At 45.3% G+C, this 23,438-nt stretch overlaps 1 protein-coding gene across 9 annotated transcripts in view; it reads left to right on the top strand.

Moving 5' to 3' along the window:
* The window catches only part of LOC147626179 (uncharacterized), an 82,554-nt gene that overhangs the window by 14,399 nt on the left and 44,717 nt on the right, over nt 1-23,438 (top strand). For 7 of the 9 annotated variants that reach the window (XM_086816290.1, XM_086816291.1, XM_086816289.1 and 4 more), the window contains 3 exons: nt 4,357-4,511; nt 17,540-17,706; nt 17,827-17,911. In XM_086816290.1, the coding sequence (XP_086672416.1) occupies nt 4,357-4,511; nt 17,540-17,706; nt 17,827-17,911 (407 nt within the window). Of the gene's footprint in view, nt 1-4,356; nt 4,512-16,926; nt 17,493-17,518; nt 17,707-17,826; nt 17,912-23,438 lie in introns of those variants that run through there. The other 2 variants (XR_015268558.1, XM_086816296.1) reach the window with 2 other exon arrangements.

Raw genomic sequence — 23,438 nt, 5'->3', positions numbered from 1 at the left:
TGAGTAGTTGGTATGCACCAGTGAAGGCAACAGAAGATGCAGATGTAAGAAGTGCTGATGTTGCACCACATGTAGAGCAGCAATCACAAGTGCTGAGTGGACCTGGGGAGTCCTCGAGTAGTGGATCCAATGTTAGCCCATGGTCAGGCAAGTTGAGGAATGATGCAGGTACACATGTATCACGGAAAGGGAAGAAAAAGGTAGATCAACCTTTTGTGCGTGATGTGTCAGCAGGTCACTCATATGTGGATGGTGACTCTAGTGGCTCTGAGCAGAGCCTTGATGAGGAGCTTGGCATTCCGTCTGTGGTTACTCCTGGTGTAAGGAGAACCAGGGTTGTTATGAGGACACGTGGCAGTGATCCAGGTGTATGCAGGTCTACGAGAGTTAGATACCCTGTTGACAGGTTGAGATATGATGGATATACAGCCCATCATTATGCTTACATGGTAAAAGCAATACAGGAGGTTGAGCCCACTTGCTTTGAGCAAGCAATTGGAAATAAGAAATGGGAAGATGCCATGGATGAGTAGATGGTAGCATTGGATGCAAATGCAACATGGGAGTTAGTGCCTTTGCCTAAGGAAAAGAAGGCAATTGGATGTAAGTGGGTGTATAAAGTCAAGCACAATGCTGATGGTTCAATGAGCAGGTACAAGGCAAGATTGGTTGCCAAGGGCTATGCGCAGACTTATGACATAGACTATGAGGAGACATTCAGCTCGGTTGCAAGAATGGCGACCGTGAGAGCTGTCATTGCTATGGCTGCAGCGAAGGATTGGTCTTTACATCAAATGGATGTAAAGAATGCCTTCTTGCATGGTGATTTGCAAGAAGAAGTGTACATGATGCAGCATCATACAGTTGGCCAGTAACCCAGTATATCATGCTAGAACGAAGCACATTGAGGTGCATTATCACTTTGTGAGGGAGAAGGTTCTAGCAGGAGATGTAGATCTGGTATATGTCAGCACAGAGGATCAGGTGGCTGACATCTTCACGAAGGCATTGGGCACAAAGAAGCTCCACAGGTTTACGAGCTTACTTGGAGTGCAGTGTGTGGAGTTGAGCTCGAGGGAAAGTTGTGTGGTTTTTGGGTAGGTTTAGCACCCACCCCGACTTGGCGACCAGTTGAGGCTTTCGGGTGGATCCGAGGGACACTCCAGTTCGCTATCTCGGTTGCCAGGTTGGCATTGATCTCTCTCCCGAGCAGCAGCTCACTCCGCTTCTTTTGAGTATTCGGAAGAAGCTTTTATATTGGAGCTCGGTGAGGCTCTCCCTAGCAGGCAGAGTGGTGGTGGTGAACAAGGTACTTCTAGCCACCATGTGGTACATCACTACGTGCTGGGCCTTTTCTCGGGCATGCATTGGCCAGGTACAATGATTGATCCGGAACTTCTTATGGGCCAGAAGTGATGGGAGGCCAGCTAGGGCCAAGGTGGCATGTTGAGTGATCATTTAGCCACGTAGCAGAGGGGGGCTTGGCCTCATCGATCCTGCTATTGAGAGTTGTGCCCTGCTGGGCAAGTTGATTGTCAGAGGACTCCTTCTCGGTGGTGAGCCCTGAAAGGTTTTCTTATTGGCCTGGATTTCAGCCCGCACTTTGAGCCTTGGGGGCCCGTGGCAGAGTACCACATGGATCTTCACAGAGATGCGAGCCCGTGGTTTTAGCCGAGCTTTTGAGGAAAGATTTGCAGCCAATTTACTTCGGCTTGGGATCATCTTAGGCCAGCCCTCAAACAGATAGTTCCAATTGCCTCAGAGGAGCGGCTCCGGCAGCCTTTGGTCTGGAACCTCGTGATCCGTTTACCCAGTGGCCATGTTAGGGGCCCGACCGCATGTATCGTGGGCAGCCTTGAGCACGGGACCAGCCAAGTCTCTTGGAGATTAGATTGCATTAAGGTAGTTACCGGGTCGAGATAGGCTCAGCATCGACATTGACTCAGCTATCCCTCAGGAGTGTTTGATGCCTATTCCAGACCCAACCTCCCCCCAGTGTGGTTAGGAGTGTTTACCAGACACGATATCCTCATGGTGGTCCACGGAGCAGATGAGGACAGCGGTCTGCTCACTTTTTCTATTGGATCCCAGGGTAGACTAGAGAGATCAGAGCTTCCCTTGAAGGATTTCACAGGCTGCACCTTGTAGAGCGTGAGGGTGATCGGTTTTCGGGCACGGGAATGGCACATAGATCCAGCACCGGCCAAGGTGACTAAGGAGAGACTACGGCGGCTATGGATTTGGGAGTGCTAACCTCTCATGCGGCTGTAGTGGGACCCAGGAGAGTGGACTTGGCATGATCCTGCGGATCGGGAGGAGACTTTGGATGCCCCCTACTTTGCATATATAGTGCGGCTAGGCCGCAGGATCCAGATACCTGAGATAGATGGCACACCGGTTGCAGCAACACATTGGCAGTCACAGGGCCTATCACAGAGCTTCATTTCAGATTTCTGGAAGAGGCTTTGGGACAGCTTTTGGCCTAGAAAGATCACACTCTTTCTTTGACTGATGGCACACAAAAGTTTGGCAGTCGGTACTTGGCTGGCAATTGGAGGTCGGTTAGTGGCTTGTCCGTGGTGCGGCCACCATTAGGATTCTCAACGACATTGCCTTTTGGATTTCCCGAAGGCTCAACAGATTTGGCAACGGATTCTCCGCATCTTTGCTATGGACAGGGCATCGACTCCGATCATCACTTGGGGCATTGTCGCTTGGGCCAAAGAGGCTGGAGCGATCAGGGCTTATGAGAAGGATGGGGGAGGACTAGCCCTTTAGGTCTCTCACCATCGTATTGCAGCAATACCAGTCACAGCCCCTCCTACAGGTGATTGGCAGCCAAGCTCATGCCAGAGATGGGAGATTTGCAGTAGCATCGCAGCCTGGCATGTTTGGCGTGCTAGATGTAGCGAGGCCATCGAGGGTACCCACACTTTGCCAGCTGAGACCATCAGGAGCATATGGCTTGATATCATTCACACCCTCCGCAGTCAGTGGGGGAAGTTACAGGGAGGTTCTGACCACATGCGTATGCGGTGGGAAGCCTTCTTGAGGCTTTGGAGGCTAGCCCTTTCCTCACAAATAGAGGCGGTGATCTCATTTGGCATTACAGATCACCTTTGTGGTTATCCCCCCCCCCCTTCCCTTGTATGAGATAGCCTTCTCCTCAGAGAGCGGCCAGGCGGAGGAGAAGCATCTCTTCCCCTTATGATCACTTGTTTCCCGCCCTTATATGAGGCGAGTTTGTACTTAGCCCTTAGTGTTTGTACTTAGCCCTTTGTGGCTGTTTTTCTTTAACTAATTGAAGGATCTTTTTCCCGGAAAATAAAAATGGCATGTTGGTGTTAGGCCTACTTCTCTCACATTCGAGGAGTCCAGCTCATTACTTCGAGATGAGGAGATGCGGATGTAGAGTTGCAATAGTGGCGATCAAGCTTTCTCCGCTAACACAAAGAAGAAGGGCAAGGATTCTAACTCTTCAAATCAGAAGAAAAAGGTTAAATGCTTTTACTAGTAATAAGAAAGGGCACATAGACAAAGAATGCAGGAAAAAGCAGGCAGATGCCAAGAATGGCACCCTAAAGACCAAGGAAGAATCGAGTCATGCTACAGAAATAGAGCTTTTTGTGCCACTGAAGAAGTGTGTAGTAAGATAGCTAATGTTGCAACTCATGATGATTCTCGGATCATCGACAATGGGGCTTCTAAGAACATGACATAAGGATTGGTGTTCCTTCCGAAAGCCTATGGGAGATGACATCGTGGTGGCAGTGGGAAGTGTCCACCAATTAAAGGTTCATGTACTTTTTCACTTATGTCTAAAGAGGGTTGTATAAAAAGTCTTTCAAATGTTCTTTGGGTTCGAGATGTGAAGAGGAACCTCCTTGCGAGGCTCAAACAGGGCCTAAGATAAGCCCGGATGGTTAGTTCATCTTTATGGGCCGTGTCTACACGGCGGACGGTGGCATCAATTATGCCTACGTGGTCATGTCATGGACTCCCCACGTATACAGGCCTATACACGGCCAACCCCCTTCTCCACAGTTCATCAGTCGTCATTGTGAGTTTACTCCCTAGCTTCTACTAGCATAGAGCCTCTGTCTTAGCAGTTCTAGATAAACCATGGAAGCTCCCTTCCGGGGGTATCACTTCAGTTTTATACAATATTCTTCTCTATCTCTGTTATTGTGCAATTTGAGTTTTAAAGTTTTGTGCTGTTAAAGATCCTGCTGCTTGGGAGCATTCTCTTGTATACACCGCACGTTGTATCCTCTTACATCATGATAGGGTATGCAGTGGTTTGCAAATATGTTTTTTTGTGTATTCACAATTTGGATGATTATTGCTTTTTTACAGGATACTTCCATTATCAATACATAAATGCATCAAATCAAAGGCTTTTGTTCTTGGACATTCTTGACAACTCTTATTATAATCCATTTGAGAGCTTGAAGTATTCAATTAAGTATAACAACTGCTTTTGTGATCCTCTCAAGCATGATCTGGATAAGGTAAGTTGGAAATTCTTATTTAGTTGATTCTAGTACTCAACAGAAAGTAACATGGTTTCAGTCACTACTAAAAATATCATCTCTTGAGATTCACATTCCAATCCAATTTCAGTTACTACCAACAGTGGTGAATGCTAAAGTGCTGCTTGTAATAATAGGGCAGACACTCCATCTTTTTCATAAAGCGTGGCATAATTTTTGGCAATTTAATACCCTAAATTGAAGTAGTCAAGTTTTATCCCTTATTTATTTCCCCTTCTATCGAAACTAATTGAGAGTCAGTCTCTTTTTGTGGACATACTTAAATTCATCATGTATCACCCAAAAGCAAAATTAAAAAGCGAAAAAATTTCTTCAGTGAGAAGAAAAAACCAATGAACAATAAGATGTATCAACTTGTGAAGAGAATAAAGCTGAAATTACCAACAGGTCCTGCCACTCCTGCAAAGAGTCCAAGAAAGATGAACAAGAGCCCATAAGGCCAGTACTCATTCAGTGACTGAGTCCCCATATATGCATTTGACCTTTCTGTACTGCCGAATTCAAGGCAAGGATAAGAGGCTGATAGGAGCTACAAAGAGGAGTGTCGCAACAGAGCAACCCTGTCTGACAGACATTCTGGAGGACAAAGCTTGCAACCATTGAGAAGCAAGAAGGATTCAGCTTCAAAGCATGACACATATAGTATAGAGGAGATTAATGTCCCGAAGCCCATTTTAACCAGGACTCTGTTCAAACCATTGAATCCTGTCGTAGGTTCAACTGGAACATGATGCATTTCTGATTGGAGTTAATTGCCCACTCTTTCCCCAACATGACGAGTATATATTATCAAGGATGGATCTCCCCTCGATGAAACCATGCTCGTGAGGAGAGAGTTTTCTGAAGAAAAGGGTCAATCTGACTGCTACCACCCTAGCAAGAATCTTGTAAACAATGGATAACTTAGTGATGGGCCTCCATTGGGTGAGCTGATCACAGGCAACTTGCTTAGGGATCAACTTAATGATCCCCTCATTAATCTTTTCTTCTAGCCATCCCTGTCTCAACTCTTTATTTACAATAAAAGTGATTTGACATTTAATGCATTCTCAGAACTCCAAGAAGAACTCAGGAATCAACCCAGCTTGCCTGTTCAGGAGAAACTATCTTTGGGACCAAATCCAGAAGCCAGTTTTCAGCCCTGTATCTCTCATGGGATTGATCTTCTATCCTACTAAGGATATTGCCCAAAAACTTGACTCTGCAGTTAACTAGCTACTGGCAGCTATGAGCCTTCCATTGTCATCTTTCACACATGAGATATATTCTCATGTTAGTAATACATAAAATCATTTCTCCAAAAACAAAAAAGAATAAAACTGAAGCTTTGGATAGCCTAATTTTGCATGTGACATGCAAATGTGTGTGGAATGAAGATTCCAAAACATAAACATTTAACACTAAAACAAGTGTTGCAAGAGATTTGATTTTTTTGAAAGCACTGGGTCCTCCCACAAGAGTTTGGACACTTGCAAAACTTAGTGAGCATAGTCATACTTAGCTTGTGTGCTAATGAGAACAGAAGCATTACTGTCCTTACTAACTTATGCTCTCTCTCTCTCTCTCACACACACACTTTTTTTTTTTTGGTAATATCCAGTGCAGTATATTTATATGCTCATAAATTTACAAGATGGGAAGTCTCCGAAGCGGAGAGTATCCCAAATGTCAGAAACATAAAAAGAAAAGCTCTAAACAAGAAGCATCCATATCACCCTCATGGCAGGCATCATATAAGGATTGCCGCAATGAGGCTCTGAAGGATTCATATGACTGGTGATTCTGCCGACCCAAGTATGCCAAATTATGCTCACTCCAAATTGTCCAAAGAGCCCAATATCTCACCCAAGAGAGAAATAGTGAGTATTGGGACAAGGACCGCATATATCTGCCAAAAAGCCAGAAATGTTTCCCAAATATGTGACTAGGGAAACGGAGCCGAAGAAAATCTGAAATTCTCCTGAGGAGGATCTTGGAACAAGGGCAGTGCCAAAGCAGATGAAGAACAGTCTCTGAGAGAGCCTGACATCTTAGACATGTGGAAGGTGCAATGTGACGTTTAGCAAGTATGACTCCCACTGACAATGTGCCTGTCAAACATCTCCAAAGAAGAAGTCGTTGTTTCAATGGCATTTTACACTTCCACAACATCCGGAGATTCTTCCGCCACCATGAGAGGGGCTTCCTTATATGCCACAGAGAATTAGCATGTTGATGAATCCATGGGGCAGGCTGAAGAAGCCTGTAGGCTTTGATGGAGGTTAAGGCAGGAAGGGGAATAGGATGACTGCATGTAGTAGATGGCTGCAATTGCCAATCCATAAGCCTGTCTGTGTCAGCCACAGGTGGAATAGGTAAAAAGGGATGCAATAAATCAGCAATTTTCTTCCATATCAACCTATGATGCATTCCCAATGCATAGGTAGCAGTGGCCCGGGGAAAGGATAAGACATATCCCCGATCATCTACCACATCATGTATGTACCTAATTCCCAATTTCATAAGATTGTATGCCCGAACAGGTTCCTGTAAAGCAAGTGGAGTGTCAAAGATGGCACTCCAATGAATACTTTCTTTCCTCATCGAGTTTGTTTCCAAGCAATTATCAGGAGCCCATTTGACCTTAGAGAGAACTTGTTTCCAATCAAGTATGAGGGCAGTAGAGAAAGGACAACCAGGTATCCTCCCTACAAATCTCCCAATCACAACCTCCCAATGATCCGTAATCCAATGACCATAAGCACAAGTCCTCATGTTGACACACATGTATGCTAACATACAAGTCCATGGCTGCTGTTGACGGAAGAAAGTATGCAACATTGTAGCCTTCCTTGCAAGTACATGATATTTTATATTGAGGACATTAAGTCCACCATGCATCCTTGGGGAGCACACCATTTCCATCTTCATCAGTCTCAATGCTTTTACAGCTGTTTTTGTCTTCCATAATATCTCCATAGCTTGAGACATAAAAGCTGAAATATCCCTGGAGGACCAATGCAGCAAGGGCAAATAGAACTGGACATAGGACATCACAATGGATTGTACTATTCTGAGCCTGACATGAAGAGGCCAAGTAGAAATCTTCCAGTATTCCAGTTTATGTTGAAGTCTCTGGAAAATCCATTTTAACTGCTGCTTTCTGGTGATATGCCATCCTATGGGATATCCCAAATGCCTGACAATATCTCTGGAATGCACCACCTGACCCGGCCAAAGAATAGAATGCTAGTCACATTGTTTCAGGGGGAGTAATTTAGATTTTTCAAAATTGACATGCAATCCCGCTGCCAACCCATATAAGGAAAGAGTGGCCATAAGCATGCGAAGTTCCTGAGGAGAATTCTGTGGCATGAAGAAGGAATCATCAGCATATGCTTGTGCCAAAAAAGATGTAGCCACTGGGATTTTGAGACCAGTCATCTGTCCTGTGCTTGTAAGATGATCAAGATACATCAAAAGAGGATGGGTCGCAATGGCATAGAAGAGGGCACTGAGAGGGCAGCCCTGTCTAACTGATCGACCCAATATCCATGACCGAGACAGATGGCGCCCAAGAATGCATTGAGCAGTAGAGCCAGAATAAAGCCAATAAACAGCATTTGCCATCTTGGGACCAAAGCCCAACTTTGTCATGATCTGAGAGATAAAATCCCATTGAACATTGTCAAATGCCTTAGCAATATCCACCTGCAATATAAGCACATCTTGATGCGAATACTTATCATATTGAATTGCAGTCAAGGCATTGGATATATTGTCATGGATTTGTCTTCGCGGCACAAAACCATACTGATGAGGATGAAGTCCTGCATGCAGTATCCTGTGAAGCCTATGTACAATCATTTTGGCAATAAGTTTGTAAAGTACAAGCATCAAAGTAATAGGCGTCCAATCTGATATATGATCACACAGATGTTTTTTGGGGACAAGCTTGACTATACCATGTTTCCAAGAGTGCAGCAACTGATTTTCTTGCCAGGCCACATTGATCATTCGCAAAAGGACCTCTTTCAAATCATCCCAAAAAGAAATATAAAATTCCACTGTAAGGCCATCCCAGCCAAGGGACTTGTATTTGCTGAGGTGGAACAACGCATTGTCAAGTTCTGTGTCAGTAAAAGGCCTCTCCAAGGTAAGAGCATCATCCATTTCAACTATTCCAGAAACATATTGAAGAAATTTAGTCCTGGCATCAGTCACTTGATTTGATGGGGAACCAGGAGCAGAAAACAATTTCTGGAAATAATTGTGGCATTCGTCTTGGAGATCAGAGAAAGAGTGAGTCCAAGAGCCATCCAGTTTCCTAACCCTTAGACATGAATTTTTATTTCGAGTAGCATGCAAGCCTTGGAAAAAGGATTTTGAAGAGCAGCCCTTATCCACGAGGGGCTTCATTCTTGCCCTAATCTGCCATTTGTGCAATTTCCTCTGATCATTAACAGTAAGTTTAAATTGTGCATGTGAAAGGGAATCCTTTTCTGAATCAGAGAGTGGCCTCGACTGAGAAAATTCAGTCAAATGTTGTGCTGTCCTTTTTGCCCATTTAACCTCATTCCTCCATTTTGTCATGTGCCATTTGCCATACTCCCTAATGACATTCTGAATACGAGAGACGAAGCTGTCCCAAGCATAATTCATGTCCTCCTGGGCATGAACTGGCAAAGGATGAATGGCAAATCTGATCATTTGCTGAAAGTTGTGATGTTGGAAATAAGCCCGATTAACATGCAATAATCTACTGGAGAGAAATGGCAAATCATCAAGAGGCATGCCAAGCTGCAAATTCATCCACAACGGAGCATGATCTGACAAGCCCAATGAGAAATCTATAAAGAGATGAGGGCTAAAATCTGCAAATTGTTGTGGATAAAACAAATACCATCTGTCAAGCCTTGCCCAATACGTAGTAAGTGCATTATGATGAAAAGTATATCCAGGGACCGACCCTTGGAGAAGTACCCATAAATCTTCAGCTTGCACAGAAAGAAGCATGTCATCCCATTTGTGCCTTTCCAATGATAGCATATGAGATCGTGAAGTGGTATTATCTCTAGGGAGAGGGGAAGTATTAAAATCCCCACAGATGAATGCATTGGATCTCCATGGATATCTGCATAAAGAATCCCACAAAGAAGCCCTCATGGCAGAGGTCTGGGAGGCATAGACTGATGCAAACTCAAAAATATCACCATTAACATTGCATTGTATTACTATCCATCTGCCACTATTGTCATTGAAGGCCAACTGAGGTTGCAACTCGTGTCTAACCAGTATGCATACGCCTGAATAGGTAGCAGCACCAGCATAATATATATCATAGCCGTGCAAAAAACCATGTTGTCCAGCCATGGAGTGTTGATTATGCTCTTGCAAACAAACAATATCTGGCTGCATTTTATGTACATATATCCATAAAAGCCTCCACTTTGAGACATTGCAGAGGCTCTGTACATTGTATGTAAAGCACTTAAGTGTTTGAAACATGAAAAGGTATGTACAGCAGAGTGTGAGAATAAGAACTAGACATCAGAGAGGCTAGGCCTCTGCCTACATAGGCTGCATGCCTTCATTGCCCATGAAAGACATAGCATTTTCCTCTTCTTCTGAATCACATATGGGGATGCCCTTGTTCAGTACGCCCACCCAATTTTGAAGGATAGGAGCAGAGGCTGAAGTAGAAGTTTGTCCTGGTGAGGGAGAAGAAGCATCCCATTGACGAGATTGAAGGGGGCGTTGCTTCAATACAACCACCTTTCTGGGTTGTTTAAAACCGTCTTGATCAATTCCCACAGTTTCCTTCATCTTCTCTTTCCCTTTATCTTTTCCTTTTCCTGCAAGTGCAGGCACCTGATTGACTGATTTTGCATTCTTTACTCCATTTGTATTTGCTGTCTTGACTTGCAAATTATCATTCTTTTCCCGTGTCTGGGGTGGCAAAGCATTTGGGGGGGGCTGATGCAGGACCATTGGGCATTCAGAGGCTAGATGCCCAAACTTGTGACAGGCAAAACAAGCACCTACAAACACACCCCACTTCAATTCAAAATACTTTTTACCCAATTGCACTCCCTCAACTTCCACTGCAATAGAAGGAGGGGTAGGTATGTCAGTGTCCCAGAGAATGCAGAACCTGTTACGGTTTCCCATGGGGCGTGGTGGACAAATGACCTGTCCCAAGGAAGCAGCCAGGCCAGGCAACTCTTCACGCATATAGTCCGGGAAGTTTGCAACCTCAACCCATACAGGGTAGTGATGCCGTATAAGACTTTGATAGTCCTTGTTTGGGGACCAGGGCATAGCATGTACCATTTGCCTCCCATAAAACAGGGGAGAGAACTCAAGAAGCCTCTGCTTGCATGAAGCATCTGATAAATGCACCTCATAAAAGCCTCTGGAAGCAAAATACACTCCCTCTACAAAGCATCCTCCAAGGATGGACTTAATCCACTGCGCGACATCACTGGCCGCAGGGATTTTTCCTGGAAAGAATATTATAACCGCAGTTTGAGACAACTTTCTGAGAGGGTTTACCATGGACGGCAACTTCAATTTGTAGGTGACCTCTGGAATTGGTTTGCCCCATTCCTGTCGTGACTGTTGAAAGTCATCCTTAAGGGTATCGAACACGTACTGAGCTTCCAACGTAAATGCGTCATCTTGTAAAGCCGGCTCTGATAGGCGTCGCTTAGCATCTGCAGATCTTTCTTTTCGGGCATATGTACAAACATCTAAAGCTGAAGCCATTGATAGAACCACGGAAAGGGAAAGGCTGTGAAAAGGAAACAGGCTGACACACACACAGACGCAGCTATGCACACATGCAGGCGCTGCAGCTTGTACTCTCACACACACACACACACAGACGCGCACACACTCACACACACACAGTCGCACCTGAGAGAAAAAAGATGCAGCACAGTAGAGATAACGGGAGGAGCTATAAACAGCAAAGGAAGGCGTGAAGCTGGAGTGGGAACAGGTTGCAAGTTGTACGCAAGTGGCGCTGCAGAGGAAGCAATAAGAAGCCAGCGCTGCAAAGGTAGCGAAGGGCGACCAGCAGGAGCCCTACAGAAGCTGCAAAGGGCGGAGGGTAGCCTGCGCTGCAGAAGCAGCAAAGAGGGCATGTGCAGAAGCAGCGGAGGGCAACAGACAGCTCTCTCTCACACACACACACACTCTCTCTCTCTCACACACTTTTTTTTTTGTAAAGCTTCATGTCATTACTTACAGGTGGGAAACCTCAAAACGAGGAAAACCCACTAAAAAGACCATTTACAAGGGAGACTAGTAGAGTGTTCACTATGTTCAGTGTGAACATAGTTAAACATCTAAAAAACAATCTGTAAAAAGAGCATACAGAGATGAGTCAATCTCATGAAGAGAGAGACAGTCATATAAAGATTGCTGAAGAGAGGAACGGAAGAATGAGTAAGCATCCAAATGAGGCCCAGCAAAAACTATCCTGTTGCGAGACTGCCAGGTAGTCCATAAAGCCCAATAACATCTCTCTCACACACACACACACACACACACACACACACACACACAAAATCATGATCACTATTGAATTTTATTTTTTAATCCATGACCCACTTACCTCATGGAACCATTGTAACAATTTTTGGTCTCATAGAACCTTTGGGCCTTTTGTAGACGATTAATATAACTCTCTCTCTCTTTTATTTTCCATTCCATAATGAAATATGCCATGGACATTATTGTATCACTTTGGTCTCATAGGCCCATTGGGTCTTTAGTAGACGCTTAATATCTTTCTCTCTCTGTCTCTCTCTAGACTAGATTTCATGTTTGTAAATTTGTAACTAGCCGTTTTTTTCCCTTTCTGTAGTTGATTAATTAGGCATCAATTTGGACAACTCATCACTGAAAATTGTTTGTTCAATGCATTATTTGGAGTTGGTAATTTGAAAATGGTGCAAATTTAATAGTTTAGGGTGGTGATGTGCCAAAAGAAGAGCAACCAGAATACAAATTTCACCCAATAAATATTTGACAACTCATCCAAATTGCCCTTTTACTGAAGCATGTAGGTACTGAAAAGTGGTTTTTCAATGCACTAAAGAGGGGCCTCTGTTGCCATTGTTTTTCGACAAAGGGGAAGCTGGGAAAGAGGGCCTTCTTTGTGAGGTAGCTGATCCGGGAAGTGGTAGGGTTTGCACCCTATGAGAAGCGCATCATAGAGCTTCTGAAGGTTGGCAAGGACAAGCGGGCCCTCAAGGTAGCCAAGAGAAGGCTCGGAACTCACCTTAGGGCCAAGAAGAAGCATGAGGAGATGTCCTCTGCGCTGTGCAAAATGAGGTCTTCTGGTGGTGCTGAGAAGAAGAAGTGAATTGTGAAGATGGTGGTGGGCTAGATGGCCAGCACAAGGACTCCCACATAGGGAGGCGTCACAGCCATAGAAGGCGTGAGGCGTTGCGAGCTTGACAAGAAGGCCGGTTGTGGTGGTGCTTTGCTTGGGGTGATTGCAGCTGCATCATCAAGCCCTTGTTCTGAGCTTTCAACGTTACCTTCATGTTGTACCTGAGGGTCAAAGACACCAAGGGATCAACAGCCCAGGGATCTTAGCATCACCAAGCGCAGCATCCTTAAGCTATTTGAGCTTTCAGCCGACCATGTGGAACTCCGGGATATTGCACGAGAGAGGCTTCATCGCCTCCCTCAGGGCTGAGCACAGACAAGCTCCAAGAAGTCACAAACACCACACGACAATGTAGAGAGCTCTCAGCAAGCTCAGCCAAGCACAGTTTAAACAAGAAAAAAATAAATTTTTAGAAAAGCAGCATCATTAAGCTCTTTGAGCTTTCAGCTTTGCGTTCAACGTGAGACAAAAAATTGTGCTTGACCTAAAAAAAAAGAAGGGCGCTCATTTGCATCAAACCCTAGGGGTTTTTAAAAACCCCTTTTCATACTCCTTAGCCTCACACCCCTCCCTAAGTTTAGGGTTTGAGAACCCCTTTTCACACATAGTGGGCCGCTTGGTTCTGGAACCTCTCCTCTTTCCCTTTTCATATTTTGATATTTGCACACTTGGAGTATTTTGTGTGGGGTGTTCACATGCGGGGTGTATCACAGTGGTTGACCCATGACGCCTTGGGTGTATTGAGAGCCTTGTTCACGTGTTTTGAGCATTGAGTTGTGTTCACGCGCTTTGGGATTTATTGTTTGGGCTTGTTCACATGCGGTGTGAGTTCCCTGTGCATTGTTAGCCCTTTTTCACACGCTTTGTGCATTGTGGGCACACTTTGGGAGCGTTTTATAGACTTCGTTCATACGCTTTGTGATTGGTGTGGTGTTTTCACACGTTTTGAGTGTGTTGGGTGGTGTTCACACACAATTATGGGTTATTCTTATTGCATCTATGACCGACACACTACACACCATCATCATCATCGACATCACTATGTTACCATCTCAGATCCTGATCTTAGGAGGGTCAGTCATGCATTGACTTCATGGCTCTACGATTGATATTTCACGAGTTGCCATTTTGTGTGTCATGGTTCACATATCTTTCGCCGAGTTCACACATACTTTTGGTACTTCGAGGCTTAGACCTCTACATCCTCATTTGGTGACTTCATGCTATGACGAGACGGCATACTTATGCCGTGGTTGGATGTTCGAGTTTGCGGGTTTGTTGCCTAGTCATTTTAGGCGTTATTTTGATGAGGATGACATTTGTGCCAGATGGTCTAGATGGTCCGCACACGGGGACTTCATCGATTCATGGCTGCTTGGTCACCTTGATATAGATGGTTTGGTATTGTTCGCATGGGATGAGTCTTCTTTTGGTGACTTGTACGAGTGTCCTACACTCTTGAGCCAGCATGATTATGTTCCTGTTGGTATAGATTACATTGACATGGATCTAGATGATGATGATGATGTATCTTATACTCATACACATGATGATGTATCGCACACACACACATATGATGATATTGATGTATCATATACATGTGCACATGATGATATACATGCGCATGATGATAGTGATACATGTGCACATGATGACATGGACACATATGCACATAATGATGATGTGATGTGTGTGAGCTAGATCATGTGGGCATGATCTCAAGGGCAAGGAAGACATCGAGCATTACGAGCGTTGATACATCTAGACCTACCTACCTTCCTAGGGATCATAGTTTGACATTAGATGATCTCGGGGGTTAGCATTCGATTAGCACACATGAGGTTAGTGATACTTCGTATGTGGAGTCATGGGATACACATGAGCATAGGCTTGAGTTTCTTGTGCTAAAAATATTAGGCTATTCTTCTAGGGCTTTCACATGTGGAGACATTCATGATACCCTACTCCTAGTTCTCATAGTTTACCTAGCAGCATTTATGTGGGTATAGTGCATATGTTTGAGCAGTCAGGCATTGAGTGTGAGGGTAGTGAAAACTTTACTGAGGTGAGATCTCGTAGGATACACATTATTATACATATGGATCTAGAGAGTTTTACATTTGACATAGACATTTTCTTAGATCCAATATTGATGGAAATAGACTTTACTTTTGAGGATTACTTCAGTGACCTTGGAGATTCCAGGGTTGGTGACTTTGTGGATGATACCACTTATCTCTCATGTGTGGATACATTGTCTGTCTTCAGTGATGGTGACACTTATGATGATCATATTGATCATCTTTTTCACTTAGAGGATTACATACACATAGAGGGATTTATACATAATGATTTGGTGCATGGTTTGGTCGTGCCCAGACACATATTGATACAGTGGACGATGGTACTAGTTCACATTTTTTCTTGCACGATCTCGACCATGAGATGTGCTCCTTTGGTTTCCATGAGTGTCGAGACGATCCTATTCTCTTTGGAGCCGGGACATTCATTTTTGGGTACATCATGTGTCATTTGAGATACATGGTAGATGATTATGTGGTACGACATGCAGATGCACTTGCGATACACTCTGGCCTTCACTTACATGATGGTTCTTTTGTGCCAATGACATTCCGGCCACGGCTTTCGAGCTCATTTGTGTATATCCCCAGTGCGAGATTCACACTACGACTGTGAGGATGGGCTAGTGAGCTTTCCCTTGGATTGGAGCTTTCCTTTTGACCCGGGAGCTACTATTACATCGACTTCGGGAGTTCGTGATGTGTACCATACCTATCCATTTGATCCAGGAGGATACACGGTTAGCTTCGTCACATCGACGGTGGTTCTTTATCTTCTCTATTTGATCCGGATCGTCACAGAGCAATTGTCTTGGAGTTTGCATGTCTCGGATTTCCTTTTGATCCATGTGGGAGCATAGTTAGCCTTTTCATCTATATTGGTTCTCTTCACTTTCCATTTAACTCAGGTGGTAGAAGAGCCATTACTTTGGATTTTGCTTGGCTTGGATTTCCTTTCGATCCAGGTGGTTGTATCCTTAGCCTCAGCATACCACCTGCCTTTCCGTTTGATTCTAGAGGTCATACGACTCTTTTTCATGTGATTCCGGGGGTCATACGACTTTGGTATCGATATCGCACGATTTGTGTTTTTGGCATCCATTTGCTTTGGCATCGACACCCAGTATGATTAATTTTGGCTTTTGTATATAGCCTTCTATATGTGTCTATTTTGTGCACAACCATCCTTCGATTTTCAGGACAAACTCATTGTAGGAGGGGATGGTTTGTAACAAAGGCGATTTTAGGATGCACATGCACATGGGGGATGGAACTAGGCACATGGTGCTTAGGGACATTTACACATGTGGATTAGGGCACATGTGGCCTTGGGACTACAAAAGGCACATGGCCTATATACTTGGGACCTTTTTGACACCTTGTTACCTTTGATTACCTTTTGATCATACTTTTCTTGGAGCTCATACTTCTATGGCTGATTCATGGCAGTCTTTCCATCATAGTCACATGGGATGTGAAATGGGAACGGGGACGGAAAAGATTGAGAATGGCCATTCCCTGTGACTATAGAGTGACATGGGACAGGAATGGGAACGGGAAGATGCTGCCATCCCCAACATTCCTGAGTCTAAAAATGCCCATTCCCTGTGACTATGCTTTCCATGTTTAGGTGACTACTCCTTGTGAATGAGTAGACCTTGGCTTTCATGGGAGTTGGCTCATGATCCCTCGTGTGTGGATTAATACATGGCTTCTCATGGATATGGCTTAGATCCATTCCCATATCTCAAGTTAGTTAGATCCCTTTGTTGCAGGTGCCCTCTTTTTGGTATGTTTACTCTATTGATTTTCATTTTCTTTTCCATGAAACTATTGTAACACTTTTTGGTCTCATAGGACCTTTGTGCCTTTTTGAGATGATTAATATAACTGTCTCTCTCTTTTGGAGGCGAGCTATGCAGAGGTCGACGACCTCGACTTGGAGGCCCACGCCCACGCTCGCGTCACCATAGGAGGATCAGGGCCATCATTTTACACCATCACATGACTCCCTTACGCTGGCTTAGCTTTACCACTCTGAGCACCATGTTGCAGCGTCCCATGCGGGATATCTTAGGATGATATGCGAGCCTATGCTATTTGTACGTGGATCAGCTCTAGCATTTTAGCTTTGTCATTTTCTTTCATTTCATTTTAGTACCCATGATGATGTATTCCATGGACACGATGTAATCCTTTTAGTCTCATAGGTCATTTTGGCCTTTTGTAGACGTTAATATAACTCTCTCTCTCTCTCTCTCTCTCTCTCTCACGCGCACACGCTTTATACTAGATTTCTTGTTTGCAAAATTGTAAATAGCCGTTATTTTTTTCCTTTCTGTAGTTGATTGATCAATTGGACATCAAATTTAAGAAGTTTCATATTTGTTTTATTTTAGATTGATAAAAGTGTTTTTTGTTATTGCATGTTTGTTTAAATTCTGTTGATTTGTAAGATTGGATATATTCCAATTCAATGAAGTTATGTATATAACCTGTAGGAGGAGTTTTTTTAAATGTAGGCAAAGTATGAGACACTTATTAAAAGTGAGAGAGTTTCAAAAGATGTTACAACAAGGAAAACATTGGATGCCAGCAAGTGGCACTACTCGATGTATAGAAGCACTATATGGGGTCATGCAAATGCAGACGAGGAAGATGGTTCTCATGTGGCTGTCAAAGACCTTGAGTGAGTGAATTTTATTGAAGCTCAAAATGTACATATTCATTTTGATGAAGAATCAGCTCGATTATTTTCATCGATGAGCACTTCAATGCAGTGCTAATTTACTTACCTATATGTATGCAGGAAATGGTATTCGCATGATGTGTTATACAATATCGAGTTTTCTGATATGAAGTTTTGGGAAGAAGAGTTTCCACGAGGAAAACGTGTGAGTTGCATTTGCTGGAGCTCTCTCAATGAAACATCTCTAGCATAATATCATGAATCATGGCTCTTCATTTTACACAATAGGAGTGTTGCGAAAGTGCACTATCATTAAAAGGCAGGAAATAAAAGACTACCATATTTGTTTACTTCGCTTTTCTACTTAATTTCTGTCACTCAAAATGCTCAATTTCTATGAAGAAAAAAGGCTTAAAATCAAACAAGAAGTCCATGTTTTAAATTCTTGATCTTCAATAAATTGTTGTGATTTGAATGTGCTTTATGGATCCCATGTATCATTGAAACAAATTCTTGAATCATATAATTCATGGTCCTTTCTTTAACTGCCTCATGATATGCAATCGATGGAAGTAAGTGTATAAACTAGTGCTTTGCCAAATTCGTCCCAACTTGCTGCAAATTCTGCATGCTTGAAGTGCTGTTGGAAATTCAAAAGGGATTTTCACCAAGAACAATGAAGGTGTGCTTCCAAGTATCAGCTTTACTCGTGCTGCTGAGCATCTCATGGAGCTTTGTACAATGATTCAACTGCTTCAACGTGTTTTTCAGTCAGTCATGAACTGACTAACTGGTTTTTGTCAAGAATCATGCATCCAAGTATTGGCTTCATATTGCCGCTGAACATCTGGATAATTGAGACATTGTAGAATGATTGTCAAATACATTATTGATATCTTTTTCCTTTTAATTTTCTCAGAAGAGCCAACTCATCAACATACATTAACAATTGTAGACCAAGAAAATTATGAGCTTGTCTGTGAACATTGAAAGGTCTTTTGTGTAAAAGTGCCCTTGTGACTGCTGCATGTGTGCCACGAAACATGAACAGGAGGTTTCTCATCATTTTCTTCAATGGATGTTGTAATAGTGTTGGAGACGGGGTGCCAGGAGCCTCCCAACTGTCATAGAGACATGGCATGATCCCTATGACAGTGAAGAGGCTCCCGACACCCCTTTCTTTGCTTACATTACATGGCTGGGCCGCAGGATTCAGATGCCATAGATCGAGGGCACTCCAGGGCACTGGCGGTCTCAGGGCCTTTCTCCTCGGGTTCTCTCAGATTTTTAGAAGAGGCTGTGGCAGCTGGCACATCGGAGCTTGGCGGTTGGCACTTGGCTGGCCATAGGAGGTAGGCCAGCAGTCTGTTCGAGGTGTGGCCATCTCCAGGAGTCCCAGCATCATTGCCTTTGGAATTGCCTGAAGGCTTAACAGGTTTGGCAGTGGATTCCCCGCATTTTCACTATGGACCGGGCCCCCTCCTGCACAGTTACTTGGGGCATAGTTGCTTGGCCTACTGATGCCGAGGCTGCCATGGCATATGAGGAGGGTGGGGGACTTGCCTTGCATGTCTTTCATGTCCGTATTTTTGTAGTGCCAGTTCTAGCTCCATCCACTGATCATTGGACAAGAGGTTCTAGCCAAAGATGGGAGGTTTGCAGCAGTATTTCTGCGTGGCACATTTGGAGAGCTCGATGTAGCGAGGCCATCGAGGGCTCCATCCAGAGCATCTTGCTTGATATCATTCATACCTCCGTGGATAGTGGGGGAAGCTTCAGGGCACTTGTATGGTGTTTTTCGTTAATTTCAGTGTTTTTGCAGCAATTTGAAACCTTTTCACAGTTTGGTATACACAAAAAGCGCATTTTTTTTGTATATACCAGGCTAAACAAGGTTTTTTAAAAACTCCTTTATTGTATGAAACGTTTCTGAAAAATAAAAATATACGAAATGTTTCTTAAATGTGTTTCGTCTGGTGCTTGGCAACTATGACTCTGCTGCAGTGGTTGGTGAGTGCTCTCAGGAGCTGGTTAGCCACTCAGAATTCTAGTTGTCCTTGGGTGAGGGCCAAAAATATCAATGATAGTGGTTTGAGTGGTGTCAAGCATTATCTGTGTCCTGGCATGTAGCCTCAACCAAGTCTCCCGGGTGGTGACACATCACTAGCAAGAAAAGACCCAGGCATCTTGATCTTTAAAATGCATCACTTGTGACAGAGGGGGCAAAACCCTCTGAAGAATCAATGTAATCTCCTGTGTATCTTATAATATGGTGCTCCTTTGTCTTTATATCCCCGAGTGTGCATAATCTGCAGATGTGCTCCTCCCATGATATACCCTATGCTTTCCTTGTCTCGATTCGAAGGCGATGAGAGGATATTCTGAACTGGCCAATGGCAATCCTCATGGTGTGAGACGTGTGCTGATGGAGATAACTAGCACACTCAATGAACCCATCCTCAAAGACTCCAGAAAATTTCTCTTCATAGAAATGCAGCATACATTTTTCATTCATACTTTCTCTCTGTAATAACTTTGAGTTTTTTCACAGAAACTTCATTCTGCTGAGGTGTGTACTTGCGTTTGGTCTGCTTTTGGATGCCATGCTGCTTCAAGTAGGCATCAAAATTATTTGAGATGCATCCACCAATCCACATGTCGTTCTTTTTCCCCACCATGGCTTTGAATTCAAACCTCCATGTCTTCTTGGAATGGTTATCTATGAATGACACGTAGAAATGATTGCCACTCGATGATGCAATTTACGTCAGCTCCAAGGGTTAACCACATTTGCTAAGTGCTACTAGAGAACGATTGCCTAGCTTGCTTGCCTAGTTGGCGTGCATGACAAACTGCCAATGTTCCAGTAAGCTTGAATTTGAGAAAGCATTCAACCACGTGTCTTTGGCTTCAGGCGGACAGCCATTACGTTCTTTTTTTTTTTTTCCGAGAAAAGATCCTTTCATTAGTTATGTAAAAAACGCCCGTAGGGCTACAAAAGAGATCTCTCCTGCTCCTAACAGAGAGAAGAGCAGTGAATACATCATGGCAGCCCGGGAGACTCTCCCTAGGTGCTGCAAAATACAAAAATCAGTCTAAAGGACTGAACGGCTAAATCATACAATGGGGGGGGGGAAGAGCCAAACAGGAGGCCTGGAGTGCCAACGGGGGGATCCCGTGTGTAGGGTGTAGAACGGGCCGCAGCGCCAAGTGGTATGAAAGGCCTGGCGCCGTAAGATCGCCTCATCCGAGTCTCCCCGGATGCGGTCGTACTGTCCTCGCAGGGTGTGGATCAACTCCTGCCAAATCCCTCGAACAGTCTCTGCTGGTGGCTCCAATCTCCCCTCAAAGGCCGTGAAGCACCGGGCCCTCCAGGTGAACCAGATGGTGAGGCTGCTGAGGAGCTCCCATCGTAAATCCCTCTCCTGTGTCCAGCTGGCGGACGAGTAATCCGGTGCCGGAACCAGGCGAGGCTGGCCCCTAATAAAGCTGATGGCCTGACTGCCCTGCTCCATCTCATAGCCCATAGCAGGCCCTGACGAAGTCGACCAAGCAGCGGCACCCCACGTAAACATACCCTCTGGAGAGAGGGGGGCCAGAATACGCAGCATCCGCAGCCAAATCTGCTGAGCCTGAGGGCAGTCCCAAAGGCAATGTCGCTGTGTCTCCATAGGGTGGCCGCATCGGACGCAGGCCGCCGGGAGACCGCTGTAAACAAGCCAAGTGCCAACTGCTGAGCCCCTGTGGGCGACCAGCCACTGAAAAGCCGAGATCCTGCGGGCCTGTCGACTAGCCCAGAGCCGAGCCCAGAAATCCTCCAGGAACTCCTGTGATAGTCCCTGCAATCGCCAATGCCCCGATGCCGCTGGAGAAACCGTCCTCCTCGCCGTCAAGATATGCCGTCCCAGCCGAACAGTATACTGGAAAAATGTGATCTCTGTGGCCTCAAGGGATGCATAAGGATCATGCCACTCGTACTCTCCGGGGTCCCACTGCAGCCGGGCCAAGGGGCGCGCTGCATATGCCCATATGCGCCAATCCGGGAGCACGTCAGCAGGGTCGGGGTCAATATGCCACTTCCGAGAAGCGGCAGCCACTACCCGAATCCTCTGAAAGGTGCACTCTGCAACCAAAGGCGACTCCACCTCCACTCTCTGGAGTCGGCCCTCATCCTGAATCTCATAATAGAGGCATCTGCCATCCTCAGTGCTAGCTCTGACAGCAATCAGGATCTCCAACTGTGTGAAGGCACCCATCCACCGTGGGGCCACTGGCTCGAGAGGTGTGAACCACTCCTCTGTAAGTGCCTCCCGAATATCATCCCTCATAATCAACCCCCCTCTGAAGTGACTCAGCCTCTCCACCTGGGTCTCCTCTGGTAGACTGCAGAAAGCCTGCCAGTCTCCAAAACTACGAGCTGGGCCTGCCGCTAAAGGTCCCCAGGCTAGACGAGGCCGAGAACCCAGCATATGACCCTGCTCTGTACGAACCGCTGGGCTCCAGATGAGCGGCTGCCTGGCCCGCTCCTCAACACAAGACGGAGGCCGCTGAGAGAGCCCCGGTCTCAGTAGCTCCCAAGCTCGCAGGATACTCAAAGCAAATCTGTCCTCCCATCCTCTACTGAGGCCTGTCCTCCTCATCTCTATGAATATCCAGCGAATCTCTGGTGCCCAAGTACCCCCTGCAGGAGGCGCCCGGGCCTGCAGTCGCTGCAAGAGGAGCTCTTTCCAAGGCTCAGCGCCTGGAAGCAACCCCCGAACAATAAGCTTCCCCAATAAGGCTCTACTCTGATCGACTGGATCTATAATGCCCAAACCGCCCTGAGCCAACGGAAGTGTAATAACTGCCCATGCAACCTTTGCCCGGGCTGGCTGACCGTCCCGCCCAGACCACAGAAAGTTCCTGATCAGCCTCTGTACCTGGCTGATGCAAGAGCTCGAGAAAATCCAGCAAGACGTAATGTACCACATAGTCGCTAACAGCACCTGATTTGCCACCACCACCCTCCCAGCCAAGGATAGTCGAGCTGTACTCCAATACAATAGCTTCTTCCGAATGCTCAGAAGAAGCGGGGCAATCTGCTGCTCGGGTGACAAATCGAGGCCAATCTGGCATCCCAAATACCGCACTGCTGTGCCGGAAGGAATCCATCTAAAACCGGGGTCCGGACTCCATGCCGGAGTGGGAGCACTACTGATCCAAAAGGCCACTGTCTTGCGCCAATTGATCAATGCTCCCGAAGCTGCACTAAAAACCTGGAGCGACTGCTCTGCCCGAATAAGATTGGCCTCTTGGCCATGCAAAAATAAGCCCGTGTCGTCTGCAAACTCTGCATCAAGCAAATCCCCCCCCCGGACTGGGAGCTGAAGTCCTCTCAAACCAACCTCCTCTGCCGTCAAATACATACTCATAGCCTCCGCAAAGAAGAGAAAAAGGAAAGGGGCGAGAGGACACCCCTGACGGACTGATCTGGTCAGCTCAAAACTCGGCCCCCGACCTCCTGCAATCAGCACCTGGCTGCGAGCTGTGGAATACAAAGCTGCCACCCCTCTGATCCATCCTGGCTCAAAGCCCAGGCGCAGCATAGTGCCCTCTAAGAATCCCCAATCAACTCTATCGTATGCCTTCTCAAAATCGAGAAGCATCACGACCAAGTCCTCGCCAAGAAACCTAGCTCGGGCCGTCGCCTCCCAAAAAGTAAAGATGTTGTCAAGGATACTGCGCTCCTTGAC

Source organism: Cibotium barometz, chromosome 22 (genome assembly GCF_041138505.1).
Source record: "Cibotium barometz isolate CiBa-2024 chromosome 22, ASM4113850v1, whole genome shotgun sequence".
Taxonomy (NCBI): domain Eukaryota; kingdom Viridiplantae; phylum Streptophyta; class Polypodiopsida; order Cyatheales; family Cibotiaceae; genus Cibotium; species Cibotium barometz.
The sequence above is the reverse complement of the archived record's forward strand: the minus strand, read 5'-3'. Positions and strand labels throughout refer to the sequence as shown.